General features: G+C 33.8%; 6 protein-coding genes across 6 annotated transcripts; 1 reads left to right on the top strand and 5 right to left on the bottom strand.

Annotated features, from left to right (window-relative positions):
- Positions 1-5,049: 5,049 nt before the first annotated feature.
- On the bottom strand, positions 5,050-5,980 carry LOAG_18072 (hypothetical protein; the record flags this gene model as incomplete). Its single annotated transcript, XM_003137202.2, has 3 exons — positions 5,050-5,304; positions 5,415-5,513; positions 5,772-5,980. The coding sequence occupies 3 exons, from the start codon at positions 5,978-5,980 to the stop codon at positions 5,151-5,153; spliced, it is 462 nt and encodes a 153-aa protein (XP_003137250.2). The 3' UTR covers positions 5,050-5,150.
- A 20-nt stretch (positions 5,981-6,000) lies between these two features.
- LOAG_18071 (hypothetical protein) lies at positions 6,001-6,393 on the bottom strand (the record flags this gene model as incomplete). Its single annotated transcript, XM_020450742.1, has 1 exon — positions 6,001-6,393. One exon carries the CDS (start codon positions 6,391-6,393, stop codon positions 6,001-6,003), a length of 393 nt encoding a protein of 130 aa, XP_020305542.1.
- Positions 6,394-7,649: 1,256 nt separating this feature from the next.
- On the bottom strand, positions 7,650-11,997 carry LOAG_01663 (hypothetical protein; the record flags this gene model as incomplete). The annotated part of the gene is made up of 9 exons (XM_003137201.1): positions 7,650-7,764; positions 8,252-8,316; positions 8,565-8,747; positions 9,013-9,132; positions 9,291-9,455; positions 10,478-10,690; positions 10,985-11,104; positions 11,467-11,658; positions 11,827-11,997. 9 exons carry the CDS (start codon positions 11,995-11,997, stop codon positions 7,650-7,652), a joined length of 1,344 nt encoding a protein of 447 aa, XP_003137249.1.
- Positions 11,998-12,036: 39 nt separating this feature from the next.
- On the bottom strand, positions 12,037-12,934 carry LOAG_01662 (anaphase promoting complex subunit 13; the record flags this gene model as incomplete). Its single annotated transcript, XM_003137200.1, has 3 exons — positions 12,037-12,123; positions 12,236-12,313; positions 12,851-12,934. The coding sequence occupies 3 exons, from the start codon at positions 12,932-12,934 to the stop codon at positions 12,037-12,039; spliced, it is 249 nt and encodes an 82-aa protein (XP_003137248.1).
- Positions 12,935-14,102: 1,168 nt separating this feature from the next.
- On the bottom strand, positions 14,103-15,735 carry LOAG_01661 (glucosamine 6-phosphate N-acetyltransferase). Its single transcript, XM_003137199.2, has 4 exons — positions 15,623-15,735; positions 15,153-15,333; positions 14,869-14,931; positions 14,103-14,403 (listed from the first exon to the last, which is right to left on the bottom strand). The coding sequence occupies exons 1-4, from the start codon at positions 15,693-15,695 to the stop codon at positions 14,130-14,132; spliced, it is 591 nt and encodes a 196-aa protein (XP_003137247.2). The 5' UTR covers positions 15,696-15,735; the 3' UTR covers positions 14,103-14,129.
- A 698-nt stretch (positions 15,736-16,433) lies between these two features.
- Positions 16,434-20,530, top strand: LOAG_01660 (hypothetical protein). The gene is made up of 12 exons (XM_003137198.2): positions 16,434-16,563; positions 16,900-17,085; positions 17,219-17,311; positions 17,578-17,684; positions 17,996-18,084; positions 18,393-18,492; positions 18,822-18,932; positions 19,143-19,236; positions 19,294-19,374; positions 19,604-19,721; positions 19,977-20,110; positions 20,258-20,530. The coding sequence occupies exons 1-12, from the start codon at positions 16,444-16,446 to the stop codon at positions 20,363-20,365; spliced, it is 1,341 nt and encodes a 446-aa protein (XP_003137246.1). The 5' UTR covers positions 16,434-16,443; the 3' UTR covers positions 20,366-20,530.
- The last annotated feature ends 620 nt before the right edge of the window (positions 20,531-21,150 follow it).

The following is a 21,150-nucleotide window of genomic DNA, read 5'->3' as shown; positions in this document are numbered from 1 at the left end:
TATATATATATATATATATATATATATATATATATATATATATATATATATATATATATATATATATATATATATATATATATATATATATATTATATATATTTTTCTCTGCATTTATAAATGCAAAAGTTAAGCTAAAAAAGATTTTAGATTTGCATAGCAATTGACTGATATTAGTCAAGTTGGTATTTGTCACAAAAGTGCTAAGAAAAAGGGGCTGAGGTCAGATTCTGTCTGAGATAAAGATTTGGGTATCCAATACATGAACAGCAGAAAAGGAAGGATATGAAAGCGGACGATAAAACTCAATTTTTTATTTGATGATGACAACAACCTTTGACCTCTCATTTGTGAATGGGTTAGATTACCGGGAGCAAAGATGATCCGATTGAGAATATGAATGAATTGTTGATGTGTTAAGCAATCTGAATCAATCTAATGCTTCTGAACTACTGCATTCAATCAATCACCTCCCTAACCCATTGGAATTACACTCTAAAATGAATGCATAATATGTACAATTAAAGTATTTGAATACTGAAAGTCTTCAAAATGAGTTAAAACTTTCAGGTAAAATTACATGAAACTTTTAATTATTATGGGAAGATGGAAGAAAAGGAATCCGTCAATCTTCGACCTTCAAATTTCTATAAATCAATCGTTTGATAGATGTTTCCGTAAGACAGCTCTGTTTGACCGCAATCCATTGTGAATCAAATTTTCTTCAACAAAATCAATTCAAATTTTGCAAATAATCTCAGTAAAGAACCAAAAAAGTGAAGGTGAAGTCTCATCCTAGCACATTTACAAAGTTCCAAATAATGATTAATGCTTAATGAATTCTGATAAGCAGAACTAAATTAAGGTTCAAGAAACTCTCTGAAATCCCATTTCTACTAGAACCTTAAATTAAATGCCTTAAAATATGTCATGTTATCGTTTGCAGTAAAAAATCACAAATCAAAGCTTATCATATGATCGCGAGATCCGGTATAGCTATCAGGTTAGTTTGATAGTTGTTACTAGTCATCCTCACTTACCTGTTATGATAATCTTACATTTCTGATTTGACTACAGGAAAGAAAACTTTGTGATGGAACGGATATATTTTTCTCAGTTCTGGAAATAACAGATCATGGAACTCTCATTTATAAGTATATATCATTTGAAATTTTGCATATTCAGATCCATTAAATTGATTTCAGATTTTTAGAGTAAACGTAACTATTACGTTTGATTTTTCTATGTATTCATCAAAGAAATGTTCCCTCATCTTGAACCTTTGATCATTACATACATCCTAAATAATGCGTGAACAAAAATATCACTGAGAAGACGTATTAAACGTAGAGAAACGTATCAGACGTAGATATACGTATCATCAGAAAAGATCGTTTCTGAATCGTTTTTTTTTTTTGAAATATTCCAAATGAAATTCATCTTTTAGTGTGTTGTGCATCAAATGACAAGTACATTATGCATTTTTAAGTTAATTTTGCCTTGTAACAGAAAGGTTGAAAAAGCTCAACAGACTTTTTCTTGTCTCTTTTTGAAGTCATCTTCAGTATTCAATTCAATTCAATTCATTTTATTGCCATATGGGAAAGAAATTACTGTTTTGAATGGGTTCATTGGCGCATTGCCACTGAACAATATCATGTCAAGCTGTGAAAATTTACATTTTGATGGTTTTGTTACGAGCAAAAAAAGAAAATATGAAAATTACTTTGGGATGGGAAAGAGAAAAATCATACGGATAGGAACGAGACAAGAGGTGTCTCGTTGAAAGATGAGGCCATTGAATGTATTCTGAAGAAAATTTACTACAACGATCATCTCAAAACTTTACTCCTTATGTAAATAGTAACTTTTATATGGATCTTGTCACGTGTCATTTAACTGTATTTTAGCAGTATAGAATAGGTAAAAGGACATCTTTCTATATTGTGATAATGTAATTTCAACAGTGTAAGGTGGAAAGAATAGAAAGATTATGCTATCGCAATTGTCCAATTTAATATTGAAGAAATATGCGATTTAAAAAAAAAAAATTACGAAATAATCAAAAAAAATTTCTTAAGAAATGCAAATTAACTCACTGTCCGAGTCGTAGTTCTTGCAGCTGAAGATGGACATTATTGTCATCATTGATATCAATTTTTCCTTGTACAATAAACAGAAATAGCAAAGCAGCTGTGAATACATCAATGATCATATTCATTTGATATTCACATCAAAATTGATCTGCTTCAAGATGTCCCCAAACAATCGTTTTACGTGAAGAATTTATATGTCTGGACAAGTTTGATTCCTAATAGATGCACTGACCTACAGAATACATTCATCATTGTTCCTGCACAATATCAGCATTTCTTTTTTTTCCTTTTTTTTTTTTTTTGTAAATATCTTCGTTCAATGGAATTTTGAAATTACAACTGATCGAAAACGCAACAAAAAGAGGCGTCAAGCTGTGAAAAATAGTAGTAGTGATAGTAGTAGAAATAGTGTAATGGTATAGAGATGATAGTACTGTCAGTAGTAATAGTAGTGATAGTAGTTAGTAATCTTGCCTTCTTCCCAATATTGTGTCAACGACGACAAAGTGACACACAAGCTTATGGTCGACAAGAACAGCGATAATCTATAATGGATTGTATTTCTCTGTGAAAACCAAAAAAAAAAAGGCAAATTTTGGAGGATTAATACAACAAGAAATCTGATTGGCATTTATCGTATTGCCATAATGGATAGGAATTTAATTTTTGCATATTTGACAGTTTGAACAAATGTATGATTAAGAGAGAGAAAAAAAGAAAAGCATATCAAAAGCATCTCTGTGACAATTAATAGTACTCTTTGTAATGTTTTCATGATGCTCTTATAAAAAACCATAATTTTCTTTTTTTTTGCTTATGACCTTTTTGGGATAGTTTTTACTGCCTTACTTACAATTCAATAACATTTGAAATCCAGTTAATGAATAAGCTTAACTATAAGGTTATCAAAATAATATGACAGAAATGACTTCGTTCAAATGACAACAATTTTCTTCTTCCTGTTTTCCTGTTCAATAGCTAATGAACAATTTTTACCATCTGATATTCCAAGCTTAGTCTAGAAAGTTGGTCCTAAATATAAGAGCATCCTTGGCTTTTCAAGAATTCATTCGTTTTTATGCTTAATTGCCAGAAAAAATGTGAATTTAACTTTAATGATATTTTCATTCAAACTAATAGCAAAAACTTATTTGATCATAAAATTTGAATTTCTTCCTATCATTTTTCTCACCAAACACACATGTTGTCCTACCTCATTGCTAATTAAAATCAAAACTACAAAAAAAAAAAAAAAAGCTGGGAAGCAACTAAATTTGCATATTCATTGGACAAGTATTGCTTTCAATAAATCGATGAGTAATTTTCCGAACAAATCATTTAACCAAAGCTACTAGCCACCAAAACTGGCAAAGAAAGAGAAATGCAACTGTTATTGGCACAGTAATACCATAACACCCTAGTACTAATGGGCGCATAATTCCTTACCCGCCGTAGGAGTAGAATCATGAAAGAGGGAAGGCGACAAGCAGCTATTTCTTGTATAACAGTGTGGGAAAGCATGTGTATACATGTGATATGGTATATATGAAACAAAATTGGATCCGATCAAGATAGGTATGTATGTAAAAAAAAACTGGATCTGGTTAGGATAGATATGTATGGAACAGAACTGGATCTGATCAGGATAGCATCACTAAGTCAAGCAATGATTGGGTAAAAAAATCCATCACTTACCTGTGGAAATGATATTTTGGCCAAATAAGGATAGTTGAGTAGTCATTTATCAAGACATGATAAGAGACAGAGAATGATAATAGTGATTTTGTTAAGACTGATCGATTCTTATAACTTACCTTCTTTACTTTTCTTAGTTGGACATTTATGAGTAGATGAGAAGTAAAACAACTGGGAATAATGGTAACGCAGTAGTGGTTATCACTTCAGGCAAGCAATGATCATTGCTCCGCTCCGCCTATGCATCATATCAAGGGATAGGCACGCCTTCAGAACCGATAGGTAGCTTCGAATATGAAGTTATTCACTTTTATCTTATAACAACCGGTACTAAGTATTGAGGATGCTTGAGGACAGTCCGTTAGTATTGTTCCCATAAACTTTCTCAATTTGGCAACTTGAAAGATCATACTTGAAATGTCAACTTGATTTTTGCTGCACATGACGAGTGTTTAATGCTTATTTATATTATGTTAATTTCAAGTCAAAAATTAATCCATATTTGATGGTTTCAGGTCAATCCTCTCCTTTCGATCTTTCCTTATCCTCATCAGACTGTTCCCTCTGTTATGGCCGCTATCCTTACAATTTACTCCTTTTCTAAAGTAGTAAATATTAATTGGTTGAAGTTGATTGAAATGCCTGAACTTTAGACGAGAAAAGTAGAGCAAATAAAATAAGCCGATCTTCAATGTTTAGGATAGCCTTGTCGTATTGCATGTGACAATAATAATCATTGCTTCAAACATGCATATCATCGATCTCAGGTGAAGTTTCTGAAAATACTATCCTGATTATATGCAAAGTTCAGAGTTCAATCAATTCGATTTTTATAATTCAGAGTTCTGAAGTATGCATTATTCCTTGCTACAGAAAACACTCAATGACATGCATAACATGAACAAGGGAAAAATGAAATATTAATAGCTTCGAGTTGGAATTACTGAAACCAATATGAGATACAATATTTGTATTTCATCAATTGGTAAGCAAATAAAAATTCAAGTGAAATCCTGAATTCATCATCAGTTTCCTACAAGACTGACACAAATAATCCAAGTGAATGCAATCAAAATTTGACCGCAATTCAAATTATTTCACTTGAAAAATTTTATTCACTCCGAATCAATTCTATCATCTGTCCATTCTTATCCATAATATTTGTTGCACGTAAACGATACAATCCAAATGACAAAACAGCAACAGATTTGAATAAGGAACACTAATAGATGTAAAATAGATTGCATGAAAAGTAGAAGCTTATTAGTTTCAAGAGGATGACAAATTATTGACGAATGTTTGGAAATTGTTAAAAATAGAATTTATGACTTATTACAGCCAAAATTCATATAAGAAAAGTCATTGGTCTTCGGGTACGGAAGAGAATTCGTTTGCATTGCAATATTCAACAGCATTTTGTCGAAATTGTTCTAATGCGAGCTGTAATGGATCCAAAAAATCGCCATTGAAGATTTGATCCTCCCTTATAATATTTGCTACAAGATTCATGATCCTAAATATTTTCGAGCATAAGGAGGGAGGAATTAATTTGATCGGTTGATGTTATCGAGAATTTATCTTCCTCCAAACTTACTGAACAAGACAAAATATAAAAAGCCATACCTTGCTAAAACCAACATTGCACGTATCATGTGATTAGGGCCCAAGTCTTCAGGTTCTGTTGTTACTAAGTCGAGAAGTATTTCATAATCCTGTGCCCAACTGCAACATATTAACACAAGCTTGTGAAACTTTTTACTATGCCATGAGGTTATGAGGCTACTTTTTAGTTAAGCTATATGTATCGACTATTGTTGGCTGATGTCAGAAAGTTAATTTTATTAGATAGAAAATGATATTAAATGTTTTATCAAATTTCTTTGGACAACTGTTCTATTTGACTTACTTAAACATTCACAATCAGAAATTAATAGCCTAAAGTGATTGTTGATCTTTGCCTAATTAATTATTTAGAGATACCCGTTTTCAGGTTGAAATAAATCTGCCGTTTCACTGAAGTGTTGATATAAGGGTTGCTCGTGCAGAGGATTTATTGGCCTCGAAACACATGGAAAATGATCGAACTGCGGCTGCGATACCTGAGGGGATACAGATGTTTGGATAATAGGATTACCTTGGCTAATAGCATTACCATTCGAAAGGTAAACATTAAGAGCTGGTTCTTGCATTCTTTGAGAAATAGGGTGTACTAGTGGTGGCAAAGGGATTTGTGAGGTGTACAGTGAGGATCGGGATGAAAAACTTCCGTTGATGGCATCACAACTTTTCTAGCAGTGATGGGTGAATAAGTAACAGTCGATCTTTGGTGTAAATCATCAAAAAGTTGGCAGATTCCCTGTGGATAAGCTATATTCGATAAAGTCGGAACTGTATTGCTCATCGAGGCTAGTGACTCTCGTTGAGAATCAGGTAAAGAATGAAGCAATGATGAATTCGATATAGAAGGATTGCTAGAATCGGTTGCAAGATGACCGGTAGAACTTGCTTCAGTCAAATCATCCGACATGTTTCTTGGTTGAGCTGAATGACTGTATTCGCGAGCTGAATGACTATGTCCGCGATATGCAATAGTGCGCGACATAACTTTGCCTGATGTGTAATTTTTCTCGGCATTCAAAAACCCTAAAGTAAATTAATTTCTAAAAAAAAAGAACACTGCATAATAAATTGTTTACGAATTTTACATTCATACATAACAAGAATCCACGATTCTAATCCATACTCATTGATGATAGATAGCAGTTGTATTGCTAAATTGAATTGTCTCAGTTTTTTAGATAGATAACAGAATTTGATTCAGTAGTGAAAATGATGAATAAAACAACTGTAATCAATATCTGAATAACATTGATATCACTTAATGACAGTTTCCAAAAATTAGTCATGATGAATTCCAATGGAAACGAATTGTAATTTAAAGCAGTGAAAAGATATTAAATTAAGGTTGAAAGGTTTGAAATCGAATGTGGTGCTCTTCTCATACATTCGTCTTAGGCAAAATTAAATGAGAAACAAGCCAAGCAGGGAAAGAATTACTCTTCTCATAATGCCATTAAATTTTCAGCTGAAGTACTTTACCAGATCATTATCCCAGTATCATATTCTCACGGGATAATTAAGGAAACACAAGTCTAAACTCCCTCTTGATATCTCACTAAGATGCCTAACTGAAGAAAACGAATGCAACAGATAATTTACCGAAACGCCATTCAGGACCTGTTTTCGAATCCCAAATGATCGGCAGTTCTTTTTTGCGTACATCATCAAAAATTGAAATCTTATGCAACAACTATCTGAAAACTAACAATCAATCGGTGAACAATAAACCAATCAGTGTTCTGGCATGTTTTGATCAATGAAAACGATCCACTTGCAGTAATCCCGCTACAAGCTCTCAGTGAAGATGGTCAGTGAAGATTCTAGAAATTGGCTGAATCGAGCAAAAAATTTGCAACTTCTTTTTATATTCGGCAAATATCTTTGTCCTTTTCAGAATTTTTTTTAATAGGGTCGGAACAACGACTAGGAAAGGTTTAAACTTGAGCATTACTGACGAAGACCTTTTAAAAACGATGTCCTTAGGTGGACATGTCTTGCATTCTTGAAGCTAAAGCTTAAATGATGATTTGTGTTAAGTGTTTTGCTTCAAATACTGTATATATTTTAACGAACAATTATTTACTTTTTATATCAGTGTAAAAAGTAAAACAGCACGAATACAAAGAGCTAACCCGATTCCCAGAACTAAAAGATCAAATGTTTAAATAACCCAGCAGTGTTTTACTTCATTCAGTTCTTTCCATTAATTTACATGAATTTACGATTTACAGCCTTTCATCAACGATCACTGGAAGATGTGGAATTCTGATCGTCGTCATCAGCACTTATCGATCCTTTGTCTTCGATGCTAGCTGCCGCATCTTCAGGCAAATCAGAAGGTGCGTCTGGTGTTCTGCAGAGATTTAGAAATCAGTTCAAATTTCATGAGAAATTTTCTAGGAAATCCCGCTAAATGCTAAATACACTCCAAAAGTTGTAATTTTTCGAACCGTATCAATCTTCATAGTATTTAAAGCATTTAACTTCTACTATTTATGTGACGTTCACCTATTTATTGGTGTCCAATGTCTGGATGTATACAAAGAGATATTGAGTAAATATAAGGACAAGTGAGACGGTCCTTGACACTTCAAATGCCACTTGCAAAAAAAAAAAAAGAAAATAAAACAACTGACATCAGCAAAGGAAACTTGCTTAAACATTAACAGATGGAGACAAGCTTTGATATTACTCAGCTGCTTCTGTCATTTTCGTAGTGGCTACCCAACATAAGACTTTGTCTATGGATGATAATGAGCGTAAAATAACTGCGATATTATATGAGATGCATACATGGGAAGATTTTCTTATGCTAGAAAAACACTAAAAAATACACATACTGCAGAAGTGCTGTATCGATTCCCTGACTCGCCATCTTCTGTTTTACCGCACATTCGGGTACTCCCTGAATTGTGGAGGGATAATGAACAGAAAAATATGACTAAAGTTACCAAGTAACTTTTAGAAGTAGAAAGAAGCAACAGTAAATCGGAAACCGTATACTACAACTGAGTTTTAATTGATAATCCAAATGTCCTTAATATCGTTAATACATTACAAATTACGAAAGGGAAGTACTGCGATACGATCATAATAAAGTAGGAAAGGTGTCTTAATTCCTTCCAAACAGAACAACAAGAATCAAAGGTGAACCATTTTAAGCATTTTGAAATAAATAGCATAACGAGGGTCATCGCGAATGTGAAGGCAACGATGGTGTTGTGCAAAAGATGCTTTTGAAGCCACCAATTCATGTGGTCTTTCAGCACTGGCGATAGAACTGGAAGCATATAATGATTCTGAATTGGCTACTTTCGCATCCTCAATTGTTTTATCCTGAAAAGTACAATTTTTGAAAAATTCACAACATTCCCAGAAGATGAAGTTCAACAAGAATAATCGTAAATATGTTTTGGAAAATTAAAATGACTCAGGAAGAATAAAATTGTCTTGTTTGAATTTGCCAAACTAATATGAGGAAGGAAGAAAAGGAACTTCATGACGTGATAAACGGAACTATGTGAACCAAATTAACTCAGCAGCGGTTCGTCGCATTTTATCAATATTAACTCCGAAATTTGAAATAAAATGAAAAATACACCTCCAGATCATCTCTATCTCCCATTAAAATTTTGTTAAATAATGGACCATCACAATGCTTTTTCGCTGATAACTCATTGACCTTCGGAACCACGAGCTGTAAACCTGGCACGCTGTCCAACTAAAAAACAATAGTTAATCAAATTCCTTTACTTTTAAATCATAATGGCAAAGAGATAGATCGACCTCATATTTTTTTAACCTTAAGGATAAAGAAGTTCAACGTTTCGATGCTACCACTTCAACAACGATACGGACGAAGAGCAATTCAGTGTTTACTTTAAGTTCCAAAAGTTTCAACTCCACTTCCACTCGACCCAAACGTTTTTCCATATCGATAATTCTTTGCTCCACATTAGAGACAAAACCTTGTAACATTTGAACATTTTTTACAATGAAATAATTAACAAATGCAACAATCTGTTTCGTCCCGAGCGGCCTCATCTGAAATTTTATTCCTTTCTTTTCCAGGAATTTTGCATTTCACCACTTATAATCCTATCAAATGATTAAATTTTCGGCTCCTCTTTGAATATAAGCCATGCAATTTTCAAACCAGGTCAGCAATATCAGATCGATCGTAGAAAATTCACCTGCAACATATTGATATCCATGCTGACGAAGTTCATATCAGACCATTCATCTACCACCCTCGAAGAATTCCCCACTTTCCTGACTTTTGTATCTGCAAAATGTTACCTCTTGAAAAAGCTGAAGAACCTTCACTTCAAATCAAATGACAAATTATCCATTTTCAAAATAAAAAAATATTTGCCATACTTCTTATCTCCTGATCTTATTAGAACAAACTAGGTTTGTGATACCTTTACTCCTTGAAGAATATAGAATAAACATGAAAGATGAAAAGGCCATCCTGGTTTAATACATTTAAAATGCGACAGTACCACAATGAATCCCAATATATTTTACATCCCGACAAAAACAAAAATGATTCAACAGTACAAATGAGAATCTAAAAATAAACATGTAGTGTCCTTCAGACTCCCTCCTCCCAACAAAAAAAAAGGAAAAAGAAAAAAAACTGAACAAATACTGAAATTAGTGAATATCGCAATTAAAAACAAAACAATAATAAGGGTGAGAAACAATAAAATAAGTGAACAATCACGAGTAAGTGTACTGAGAAGCAATACTAGCTCACAGGAAGAACCATGTAATGTTGGGTATATAATTACATGAAAGAATAAATTCGAAAAGTGCTACAGTTCTGATACAAAGTTTACTTAGAATAAATTACAAAAACTGGAATCAGAGGAAAGAAAAAAAATGCGTGAACAATCTGCAGAGGATTTCTTTCAGATCTTATACTTTACTATTTTAGCTTTCAAGTTTTAAAATATTGTCCTAAAGAAGTCTTGTAATCTTAAAAAGTAATCTTAAAAAATTATGACAATGGCACAATTCCAATTATTAAATCAAGTATTATTTTTGTCAATTACGGCTACCTCATCAATAGGCTTGATATGCAAAACATCTTGATTATTGTCCACTGAATAAGTATCACTTTCAGTTTCTCGGATAATTTCGTTGTGTTTTTCCTCTGATGAACATTCTTTAGCATTTACAAGACAATCAATATCCAGTAATGGTAGCCGCTTTTGTTCCGGTAGGATTTCATTCAGGGTCTTAGTCACTGGTATTAGATCTTGGAAAAGAAACTGAAATTAGAATTATGTTACGTAGGCAATTATATCAGAACAAAGTTAACTGTCATTTTCCAAAAGCCACATAGTTTTCCGAATGTCAGAAAGTTAAGAGAGAAACACCAGCGAGCAACATTCGCAGTCCCAAGTCCCGAGCATTTGGCAGAAACACTGACTCAGTGGAACTACTGTAAGTCAAGACCTGGTTGAGAAGGTGTTTCCATTTATGGTATAAAATTTTCCATACTAGCGTTTTAGAATAATGGTACATATGAAATTACAATAAAAAGAGGAAAAATGTGATCTTACTCGTAAATTCGAAATGTGCGCTCTTAAACCATTCATTTGTTCCAAATAATTTTGAAAACGGTCCATTAATCTCTTTCGGTCACCAAACTGTACTAACAAAACTGCAATATCACGATCTATCTGAAAACTATACGATGATCTTTCCAGATTTGGAACCGTAAACAAGAATCGTATGACGAAATTTCCTTAAAATAACATTCTTCCGTTACGCTATCAAAATATAATTTCTAGCCTATGGTTGGTTTTGAAATATACGAAAATGTGTTTCTTAAGTAATGGCACTCTCTGCTTAAGTGTCTTTTTTATCGTAAAGAAGAACTAAAACTGCTCTATTGTTATGAAGAGAGTTTTCCCTCCTCAATTCTTCCATTCGTTATTGAACAGCTATGAAATGCTTACTGACAAAGTTTGACATTTGATTTCATCATGTTGAGGAAATCTTGACTTCCCAAAGTAAAGCAGTTAAGTTAAAGTATGCTAACATTTTTTATTGAATTTCCTAGCGATTCTTGCTCCACAGCCACAACGTTAGCACATTTCGACAAATGTTCTTGTAAACGATAGGCAAATTTCAACACTGGGCGAGCATTAACTTTGAATATTGTCTCCGGCGAGTCACGCAAACTTGGCTGATTCAACGAACTCTTCAAAATGGGGTAAAATTTCGGGATTTCCTGAAAAACAATCATTTTCTGCAAAAGTGGACTATAACTAAATGAAAGCTCGCGTGTTTATTAGACACGCATATGACAATGTTGGTGCATTGTGTTAGCGCATTTGCATTGAGTGTCCTCAAAAAAAAGAAAAAAAACCAGAATCAGGAATATGGAAAAACTGCTTACCAGGAAACGTTTTATTGTATCATCATTTTTGGAACATGACGGGCCTACAGCATTTGTTTTTTGTTTTACAACGACTATTTTGCTTTCTGTTTTCGCACCTGATCCTTTTTTAGACAAAAACGAATGTGATGAAGAAATGTTAGCATCCTTGCTGCTCTGTCCATTACCCATATTTTGGTTATATAAAAAAATAATTTCGAAATGTAATTTTCAAATACGCGGTAGCCTTGGACGATTCAAGAATATGCGATCAATTCCTGTATCAGTCCAACGCTTTTCCAACTCGGCTGTTGATTCCTGGAATAAAGGCTGAAGATATTTAAAAGATCGCTGAAGAAAAGAGGTAAAAGGGAAAAGAACTGTTGCATACGCTAATCTGAGAGATGAATTAATAAAAAAAAAAACACACTTGACGAAAACTGACGCTTGACGGAAGATTTTCAGTTTCTGGATCAGGTAGATGTTCACGGGGTATTTCAATGCTCTCCTTAAATATAGTTGAACATTTCTATCATTACTTATGTGTATCCAAAAGAAGAACAAGCTTTTAAATGTTTGATTCAATTGTAGTCCGTGTTAGCTAGTAAGTTGTATAAAGGATTATTTCATCGGATTCTTCTATTTTATTCATATATAATACACCTCATATTCAACTAATTATGCCATGAACTATTAACAAGCGTAAAATGTCGCTACGTAATAGTTAGCCCATTTCATGGCTTGCTATATGAAATTAAAACAAAAATCGATAAAGTTCAACTCTTATATTTCGTAAAACAAATCGAAATACACAAAACTCAATTGACCAATGCTCCCGTACAATTTTTATGAATGAACTGTGCTAGAAATGAATTCCTAGATAAACTAATTTCTAGATAGATCTGGATCAGCCACTCATCGGCAGTTAATTTTTGGAAAACAACCAACGCCGCACTCTCCTAACTGATCAATTCTTAGCTCATTTCAATATCTTTCTATGTATTTTATAAAACTGGTTTTTTGCCAATTCTGTAATAACGTTTACTTTTGGCAGCTGATGAGATATCCAGTCCTTATCACGTTTATTTAAATTGTAATCAAGTGAAGCGAGAAATGGCACACGCGACATTTCATGGGTTGACCACTTTTAATCTGCAATAACAAACAGCAAAAGTACCGTCTATAAACCTTACCTGATCGAGTGAAACTAACGAATTCAGCAGAGATATTGATGAACCCAGAAAATACTTATTTCTTGTTCTCACCTTGTAATTCCAACTATAGTTGCAACAGTCAGTCTTCACGAAAATTTGATAACTGATCCGCTTTTCTAATACATAGTGATCTTTTTGAGATACAATATTTGGCTCTCTGACTTCTTAATAATGCATCATCATTAATGCGTCATTTACGAACTGCCATGAATGAAATTATCAGCATGTTATGCCCAACTACAAACAATGGATCCAAGATTCATAAACTTGTAAAGGTAACAGGAAAACCAAAAAACACCACTTATTCTCGAATGCCTGATATATCTGAAAAATAGGTCACAAGAATTGTAAGAACATATATCTTATCCATTTAATTACAATCAAACCTTTCTGCAGAAATCGTCATCAGGGTTTTAAAACCCGTAAGTATGGATAAAACAATATGGTAGTGATAGAAAAGTTTATTGCAAGTAAAGGAACAAAAAAATAAACAAAGCTTACACATTCAATCATGACCAAATCTTACTGTAGAAAATAACATTTCGTAAACATTCCCTGATGAACTTTCACAACCTCCAGAAATTAAACCTGTGAGATTGAAGTTTGAACTGAGCAAAATCGAGAGAAAGCGGAAAAAAAACAACAATTTACAAATTATTATTTCATGCACAAAGAGGTAAACAATTTATAAATTATTACGTCATAAATATAATAGCTACAATATTTATTAAAATATAACAAAGCATGTTTTTACCTATGCTGAGGGATAAAAAACCTCCCTAAAAGAAAATATACTTCACAAAAAAGCGTGACGCAAACAGTAAACTTCAGTATTATGTTTTAATGAGTAGAGAAGAAACAGTAAAATGAGAAAGACACTTGGACAAACGTATCTATTATGAATAATACAACGGTTATTTTTGGCTACTTCTCTCTTCCCTTCCTTTTGCCACACATCTCTTTCCTACTTTTTTTCTTCCAATTTTATTAGCACCTTTTTACATATTCTACAGAAAAAGAATTTACACAAGAAGACCACAAACTCAAAGCAAACCAAACTTGTGAGTCTAAACTTTCATCTATAATTATTTCAACCAATCTGACCTTAATTCAAAATTTTTGAACTAGAAAATTATTTCCTTCATCTTTCTTGAATCCAAACTGTTCGTAAAACGTTATCAATTCATCTTTACATTCCAGTGATAACTTATAAACACCAATATGTCGTGCCAGCACTACCAAATGTTGAATAAGTGATATCCCGAAATGCTGTCCGCGAACGCTTTGATCCACAACAACATCTTCAATACGACCTCGGCATCCAGTGTCATGGATAAATTTCCATTCCAACACAAGTGTTGCTGATGCCACTACACGTCTTATCCTACGAATAATATTTTACACATTACCTACCTACAAAAATGAATCCCTTCCCTCACTTTTTTTTCAATTTTTTTTTCTAACTCGCGCCACAGGTTAGACAAGCCATTTTAGGTACGAATTAGTACAATATCTTAATAGTGCTACATGTTAACATAAAAAAGTAATTTTTTAAAAGTAATGTGTCTTTTAAATTTATCTCCTTCCCTTTTCCAGCTCTCACAAGAGATGCATAATCCTTAATTTACCAAACTTTACTATGACTATACTGCAGGTCTGTCTGAAACTTCAAGAAAAACATAATAAATTTTACTATTTTCCAACCTATGTCATTACGTGAGATGCCCAAGTCAGCTTTTTGGAAAGCGTGAGAGAAATATGCGAAATCTATTTTATTGAAAATGAAGCTCTTCTGCATCCCCCCATTTGTAAGAATCTTATTGTATTATAAGAAAGATCTTAAACTCACTCTTTATGCTCAATGACGACAATGTAGTACGCAGGAGGTGACATGTTGCGCATCAAATTGAATCTGCAATTTATATTCTAATTCCACTAAATAAAATACGAACTGATGTTATAAGACAACTATCACATAACATACAAACAAAAAAAAAAATGGCCCACGAACAAAACCTGAAATATTTGTCCTGAGAACAAGATCTATCCCCCCGAAAAAACTTCTTGCAAACAACATGAAATCAAGCAACATTCGTGAAATCAAATTTGAAATCAATATTATTAATCACTGACCGACGAAGGAAAATTTCCTCCGTAACATCACCCACAACGGTAAGCTGCGATAACAATTCCAAATAACCACGATGATAGTCGACCGACATCAGTGGTCGCAAACGATAACCTTCCGGTATTTCTGGTAATCCTTGTAAATGAATGAAATGCAAAAAGCTTTCAGCAAATATTGTCTTGTATTCTGCAAAAAGAAATTACAGAAGTCCGATGCAATCAGACTGAATTTTGTTTTGCCCTAATTACTGTCTTGATTTCTCACGAGCGGATTATTTCTCTTCAAATCCACAAATACTGAATTCTTCGACCAACCAACGAATGTCATCGATAAAAGCTTTAAACGGAAGCAGGATATCATCAAACACCACAACACATTTATAAAAACAGCAATAGGTAGAATTTATAGAGGCATTTGTGGAAAATTAACATCCATTATATCTAATAGCAGAAGTAAACAAAACAAAAGATATAACCTTTTGTGCTTAATAATCTCTTGTTGTCTTCATCTTCTTTCATATTATCCAATATTGTATTTTTCAAATCCATTATGCTAAAATATGGGTGTAAATCGTCAATTAATCTGAAATAAACCAAAATAAAAAAATAAATGAACATTATTCATATGGTCAAAGGATAATCGATACTCATATGATAACAATCTATAATGACCTTTCCGCAGCGTAAACCTTAACCAATCTGGGAATGACATTACTAACTAAATACAGCCATATCTCCAGGTGTACCTTATCAACCTTTGTCATCTCTTCAACAACCATAAATCTTTTTTTTTACTCTCAATGCATTCAGGATAACTGTGACACAAGACTATTTTCCTATTCACTCTCTTCCTCTCTTCAACGTCCCCTCAATCTCACCGCACACCCTCAACAATCACCTCCATCTCACTACTCATTATCTTGTTTTGCGAAAAGGAGTATGTTGCATGCAACTCTTCGTTTTTGCATGCTTTGTTGCATGCATCCGTACTGTATTTGCCACATGCTGCAAGATAGAATTGGAAAAGGGGGGGAGGGGGGAGGAGGGAGAGTTCCATGGCTAATTGGGGATTTAAAATATAGAGTTTGGTTCTTGTCGTTCTGTTCGACTTTGTTTGATGGGTCAGCTTCAGGGACAAGGTAAACCAGGTGATTTTATTGAAATTCGAACGGTGAAAAGTGATATCATTCCTTGCAAATAGCGCTAATGATTTCCAATTATTTGCTCACCGAACAGCCCATTTGCATGTTTTATTATATATAATATTATTCTTTCTTTTATTATTGTGTTAAAGGAGATGTGGCCATCAACAAGTACGGAAAAGTTACCGGAATATGTCGTTGTGGTATATCCGGGAATGGTAAAAAATGCCGAGAAAGCGATTGAAACTTTGGGCGGTGCTCAAACTCTCAACATGGTAAGTGAAAATTGTAAGCAAATAATCTCTTACCTACCATATTACTATTAAGCATATGTCACCATGTATTCGAATCTTCGAATTTGAAAATGTGCATTTAATATTTTTCTGACCAGTTTATCATTTTTTCATGTTTATGTAAATGAAAGTATGCTGGAATTTACATAGTACTACACTATAGTAATTCCATCATTCATTCTCGTCATATCCCTTTTAGTATTTTTTGCTATCGAAGTTTTGCAGTTCCTATTCGAATGCTCAGCATCATGCACTTATTAGTTTTAATATGCTTTATTCAGTCCCTGATAATCACAGTATTCATCAGTCTCTTTGTAGAACCATTTTGCTGGTCGTCCACTTGAACTGCGACATCACCCGAAAAATCTCTACGCAAATGCTTTGGTATCGGAGAGAACATCTGCCGAGAAGTCATTCGGTGGTACTGGGACAGTATTATGTGTTGTAACTGTACGCCGCAAAAAGTCTGATCCAAACTGTGTGCAAGCAAAAGTGACTGGAATGGTATGTCAAAATTCTATTACGTTGAATAGTTTAATTTTTTCCGTTGAAAGCTAAAGATGGGAACAGAGCATTAGAGTTTCTTAGGATGAGGATTTCAGGCAATTTAGAAAAGTTTTAAAGAAAAACATTGCAGATCTCGACAGTATACACGTTCAAATCCATGTGTGATTTCCATTATTTACCCATTCGTCAAAATGAAGCACATCCGGGATGTTTTGAAGATTTAGTAAGTTTATATTCATAGATCTTTGACAAGAAACTGTCATCTTTTTTTACAATAAATTTTGAGTTGAAATTTACATTGGTGATAACTTTTAACAAGACGCAGTATTATATCGACTTTCCTGATATCGGATAGCGTTGTTTGGTAGTAAGTGAAATGGAACAGCGTAGCAAAAAATCGAGCATCATCTAATGCCTCTATTTTATTGAAAAGGACTTGATATTGTTAAATTTGTTTGAATTTAAATTTCGAGGCAAATTTTTCTTCAGGTACCGAAACTGATACCACTAGATCTTCCAGGCGCGCTGTCCTGGTGGAATCAACCTGAAAGTGAGAATCGCACACCCTTACATCTTCCTCCTTACCAGTTCTCAAGGTAAAAGTTTTCTCTGAAAGTGAGAGGGATTAAATTTTAATTACATGAAAATTTGGTATCAGTACTTTCACCACTGAAATATTTTCTATATATGTAGATTTGTATATGCATATATTTAAAAAGATTCACGGGATTCCCTATTATACTCATGCTTCTTTCCATTCATTACTGCACATATATTTCGCAAAATATTTCAACATATAGAGCAATATATGCAAATTATGTTTGCATTCCATAGTTATATTGCTCATTCTCTAATTATGGTCAACATTAGGGAAGGATATTTTAGGTTCTGACTTCGTTATTTGTAGATACTCAATGCCATCATCCAAGTTATTATGCAAAGAAACTGATTTTTCACCGGAGAAAATAAAACGAAAAAGCGCTGGACATGGGCAGAGTTCGTTCTATTGGATAAATTTTATAAATTCTACTTGGATAAATTTTTGCAGAGATTGAATAGCGGGTGCAGAGAAGGGAGGATTCGGTAAAGCCCGAATAGTCAGATTTAATCTTTTAATCTTAGAATGTATCTATAATTGATACCAGATGTGGTGGAAGTGATGGAATCATTTGACACCTTGCAAAGCTGTGAAGTGTTGTATTATAAGGAGGAAAGAAGGAACGGGTATTATAGGTACTGTAAAGAGGAGCTACCATAATAAAGTAATTCAGTGAATTAAACCTCTCGAATCGTTAATTTTCCAGGTTTACGATCAGAAAGGAAGGCATTATCTATAACGGTAAATTCAACCGCCGAATTTCCGAAGCAACCTACTGAGGAGGCAGTCAATGAAGCAAACATTAGGTTAGTATTTCAGTAATTAAATTAAATTCGATGATTCAGTGCTTTAAAACTTCTCAAGTAATTAGAAATCTTTGTTGCTTTTTTAAGAGTATCAGTTTGTTTCTTTATTTCTCAAAAGTTGTGCATTTTTGGCATTTATGTCATTAATATTACTAGTGAAACAGTGCAATAGGTTTTCGAGAATGACGTAGCTGCGGGAATCTAACTTGATAAAAACGAAAGACCGTGATAAAAACGATCGAATCACTGCACTGGATTTATGGTTCGGACCACTGACATAGATCATGAAAAAACTTTGTTTGGAAATACTTTGCAAAGATATATTGTAGGTGTAAAAACGATGAACCTCATCTTTTGCTGCAAAAATTGTTCGAAGAGCGACCAATGTGGACCAGAGTGGGTATTCTTAAGAAAACGGGGTTGGATGATGGTTTGATAAAGTGAGGATTGGAGTAATCGTTGCAAAGTAATATAACTACTGTAAAGTAATAAGACAAAAAAGTAACGAAAAGGTGTTACTATTCCATAAGAATAGTACTCAGAAATCGCTGCAGAAATACTGTTCTGCGCAGAGACAGCTGAAGAATGAGGCATACTAACCTGTTTACTTATCTGAATAACTTATTATAATTTGCGATTTGCTTTTTCAGAATACTACTACAAAAATTTGCATTTTACATTCTAAATGGACCATGGGGGCGTTTGTGGTGCCGCTTCGGATATGATCCAAGAACTGATCCTAATGTATGTCTTAATGTTGTTATTATGCCCATTAGCTTCGTATATACCTAACCGTTACAGGCAAAACAGTACCAGTCTGTTATGGTAACGTTTCGACAACACGCTAAAATACCTGAAAGGCAGCGTTTGAAGATTGTAACTGTAAGTATGAGCTTTATCCACTTTAACCATTATAATTTGCTTTTTCACGTCCACTTGTTCCTCCGTATGAAGCCATATTTTAGAGCGTATATTTTATACTACAGCCTTGGGTCCTTTCTGCCAGTCCATTAGTATATTCTACTTAGAGTAGTAAATTTTTAATCTGAGTCTTCATATAAGAATTGACTACATTAGCTGAATTCAGTTTACGTAAACTCCGAAACTTTAGAAGAATAGTGAACGACCAGGTCACGTTTCGGTCACAAGTGCTTCATCCCTAGCACCAGCGATTCCGTCGACATACGGTTCTCTCACAGATGAGCATATCGATTATATGTATACACCTGGTAATTTATAATAAATAAATCCTTGCAGACATAAATGATTTCCATCCTCTTGTGATTTCGATAATCCGTATTCCGGAAAGGTGGGAATTATTCCCGGCTCAGCTAATAGACTTTATTCATTCATGTCGAATTGGTGAGGCCTTCTTTAACTTGTCTACTCAAGATCAGTACTGGACTATATGTTTTGACACACCGAAATATTACTATCTAGTTGATTAACAGATGTGTTAAATTTTCGATTTTTCTCATTTGTAGGAGAGCTTCCTCGTGTACGACAAATGTGGTATTGCATATGTGATGTGAAACTTCCAGTTGCTGAAGAAATTACACGAAAGGAATTTTTTGCACATAGCGAAAGGGCTGATCCTCAGAACGGTTGGCTGCCGCCGGTAAGTAATTCTCTTCCGTTCTCCCGTTTTGGTTGAAGAACTGTAGTCCCTAAAAATCTAGTTTGGTTTTGTAATACTTTTTTGAGTTTTGAACAATAATAGCATTGTTATTCTAACTGACTTTTCATTCCAGCATATGTTTTCCAGAAAGCCATTGACCGGATTCGTGACGCTATCAAACAAGATGTCAAGAAACTGAGCAATCAAATCGAGGAAGAGGAGGGGATACCAGACGAAACCGAAGAAGATTGGTGAAAGGAACTAAGCACTGACCAACAAAACCATCTGTAATATAGGTGCTAGATACTGGCCTACTGAGGAATGCGGGACATGCATATCGTAAGATAATTTCGAATATTTTCAGATTGTACCAAATTGGAGCTGAGTGTTGTTATTGTAAAAAAGGAAATATTTATGAAAATTTCTTTGGTAACATTGCAAAAGTCGCAGTTTAGTAACATTGCAAAAGTCGCAGGGACCAGTTTAAAATTATACCATTTACTTCATATCTTTTGAAGAGCAGGAGAATATAATAGAGGTGCGGAAGAGCATAAATCGAAGGATCGAAAATGCTAAAATGTAGAAAAAAAAGCTTAAAAAGAAAGAATTTGGACTCAGTTTCCAAAAAATTAAAACTAGGTACTACAATAATCGTCCCAATTCATATATGGAAATTGAACATAGATGCGGTGATATATCACCGACTCTATCTATTACATCAACATATCAAACGAGTTTCTTATATGTTATCATAATTTTTCCGTCCATTAATAATCAGAATGGTTTCGCAGAGCAATTGGTTCGTTTGCACCATAATAAGGTGGAGAAAATAACTATGAAGATCTTGTCTAACGACTCAGAACTGGTCAACAACCTGAACTAAGTAAAAAGTCAGGAGATGAAATCCAAAATGGCATTTGTTCAACGTTGAATCATCGAGGAGTCTTTTAATGGATCTAATGATTTTGAGAAAATTAGTTACAGGTGTTTGGTCCTTATAGTCAAGGTGTTCATATATGAAGTGGTAAGAAGTCAGTTCA

Source organism: Loa loa, assembly GCF_000183805.2.
Source record: "Loa loa unplaced genomic scaffold supercont3.188, whole genome shotgun sequence".
In the NCBI taxonomy this organism is placed as follows: Eukaryota; Metazoa; Nematoda; class Chromadorea; order Rhabditida; family Onchocercidae; genus Loa; species Loa loa.
The sequence above is the reverse complement of the archived record's forward strand: the minus strand, read 5'-3'. Positions and strand labels throughout refer to the sequence as shown.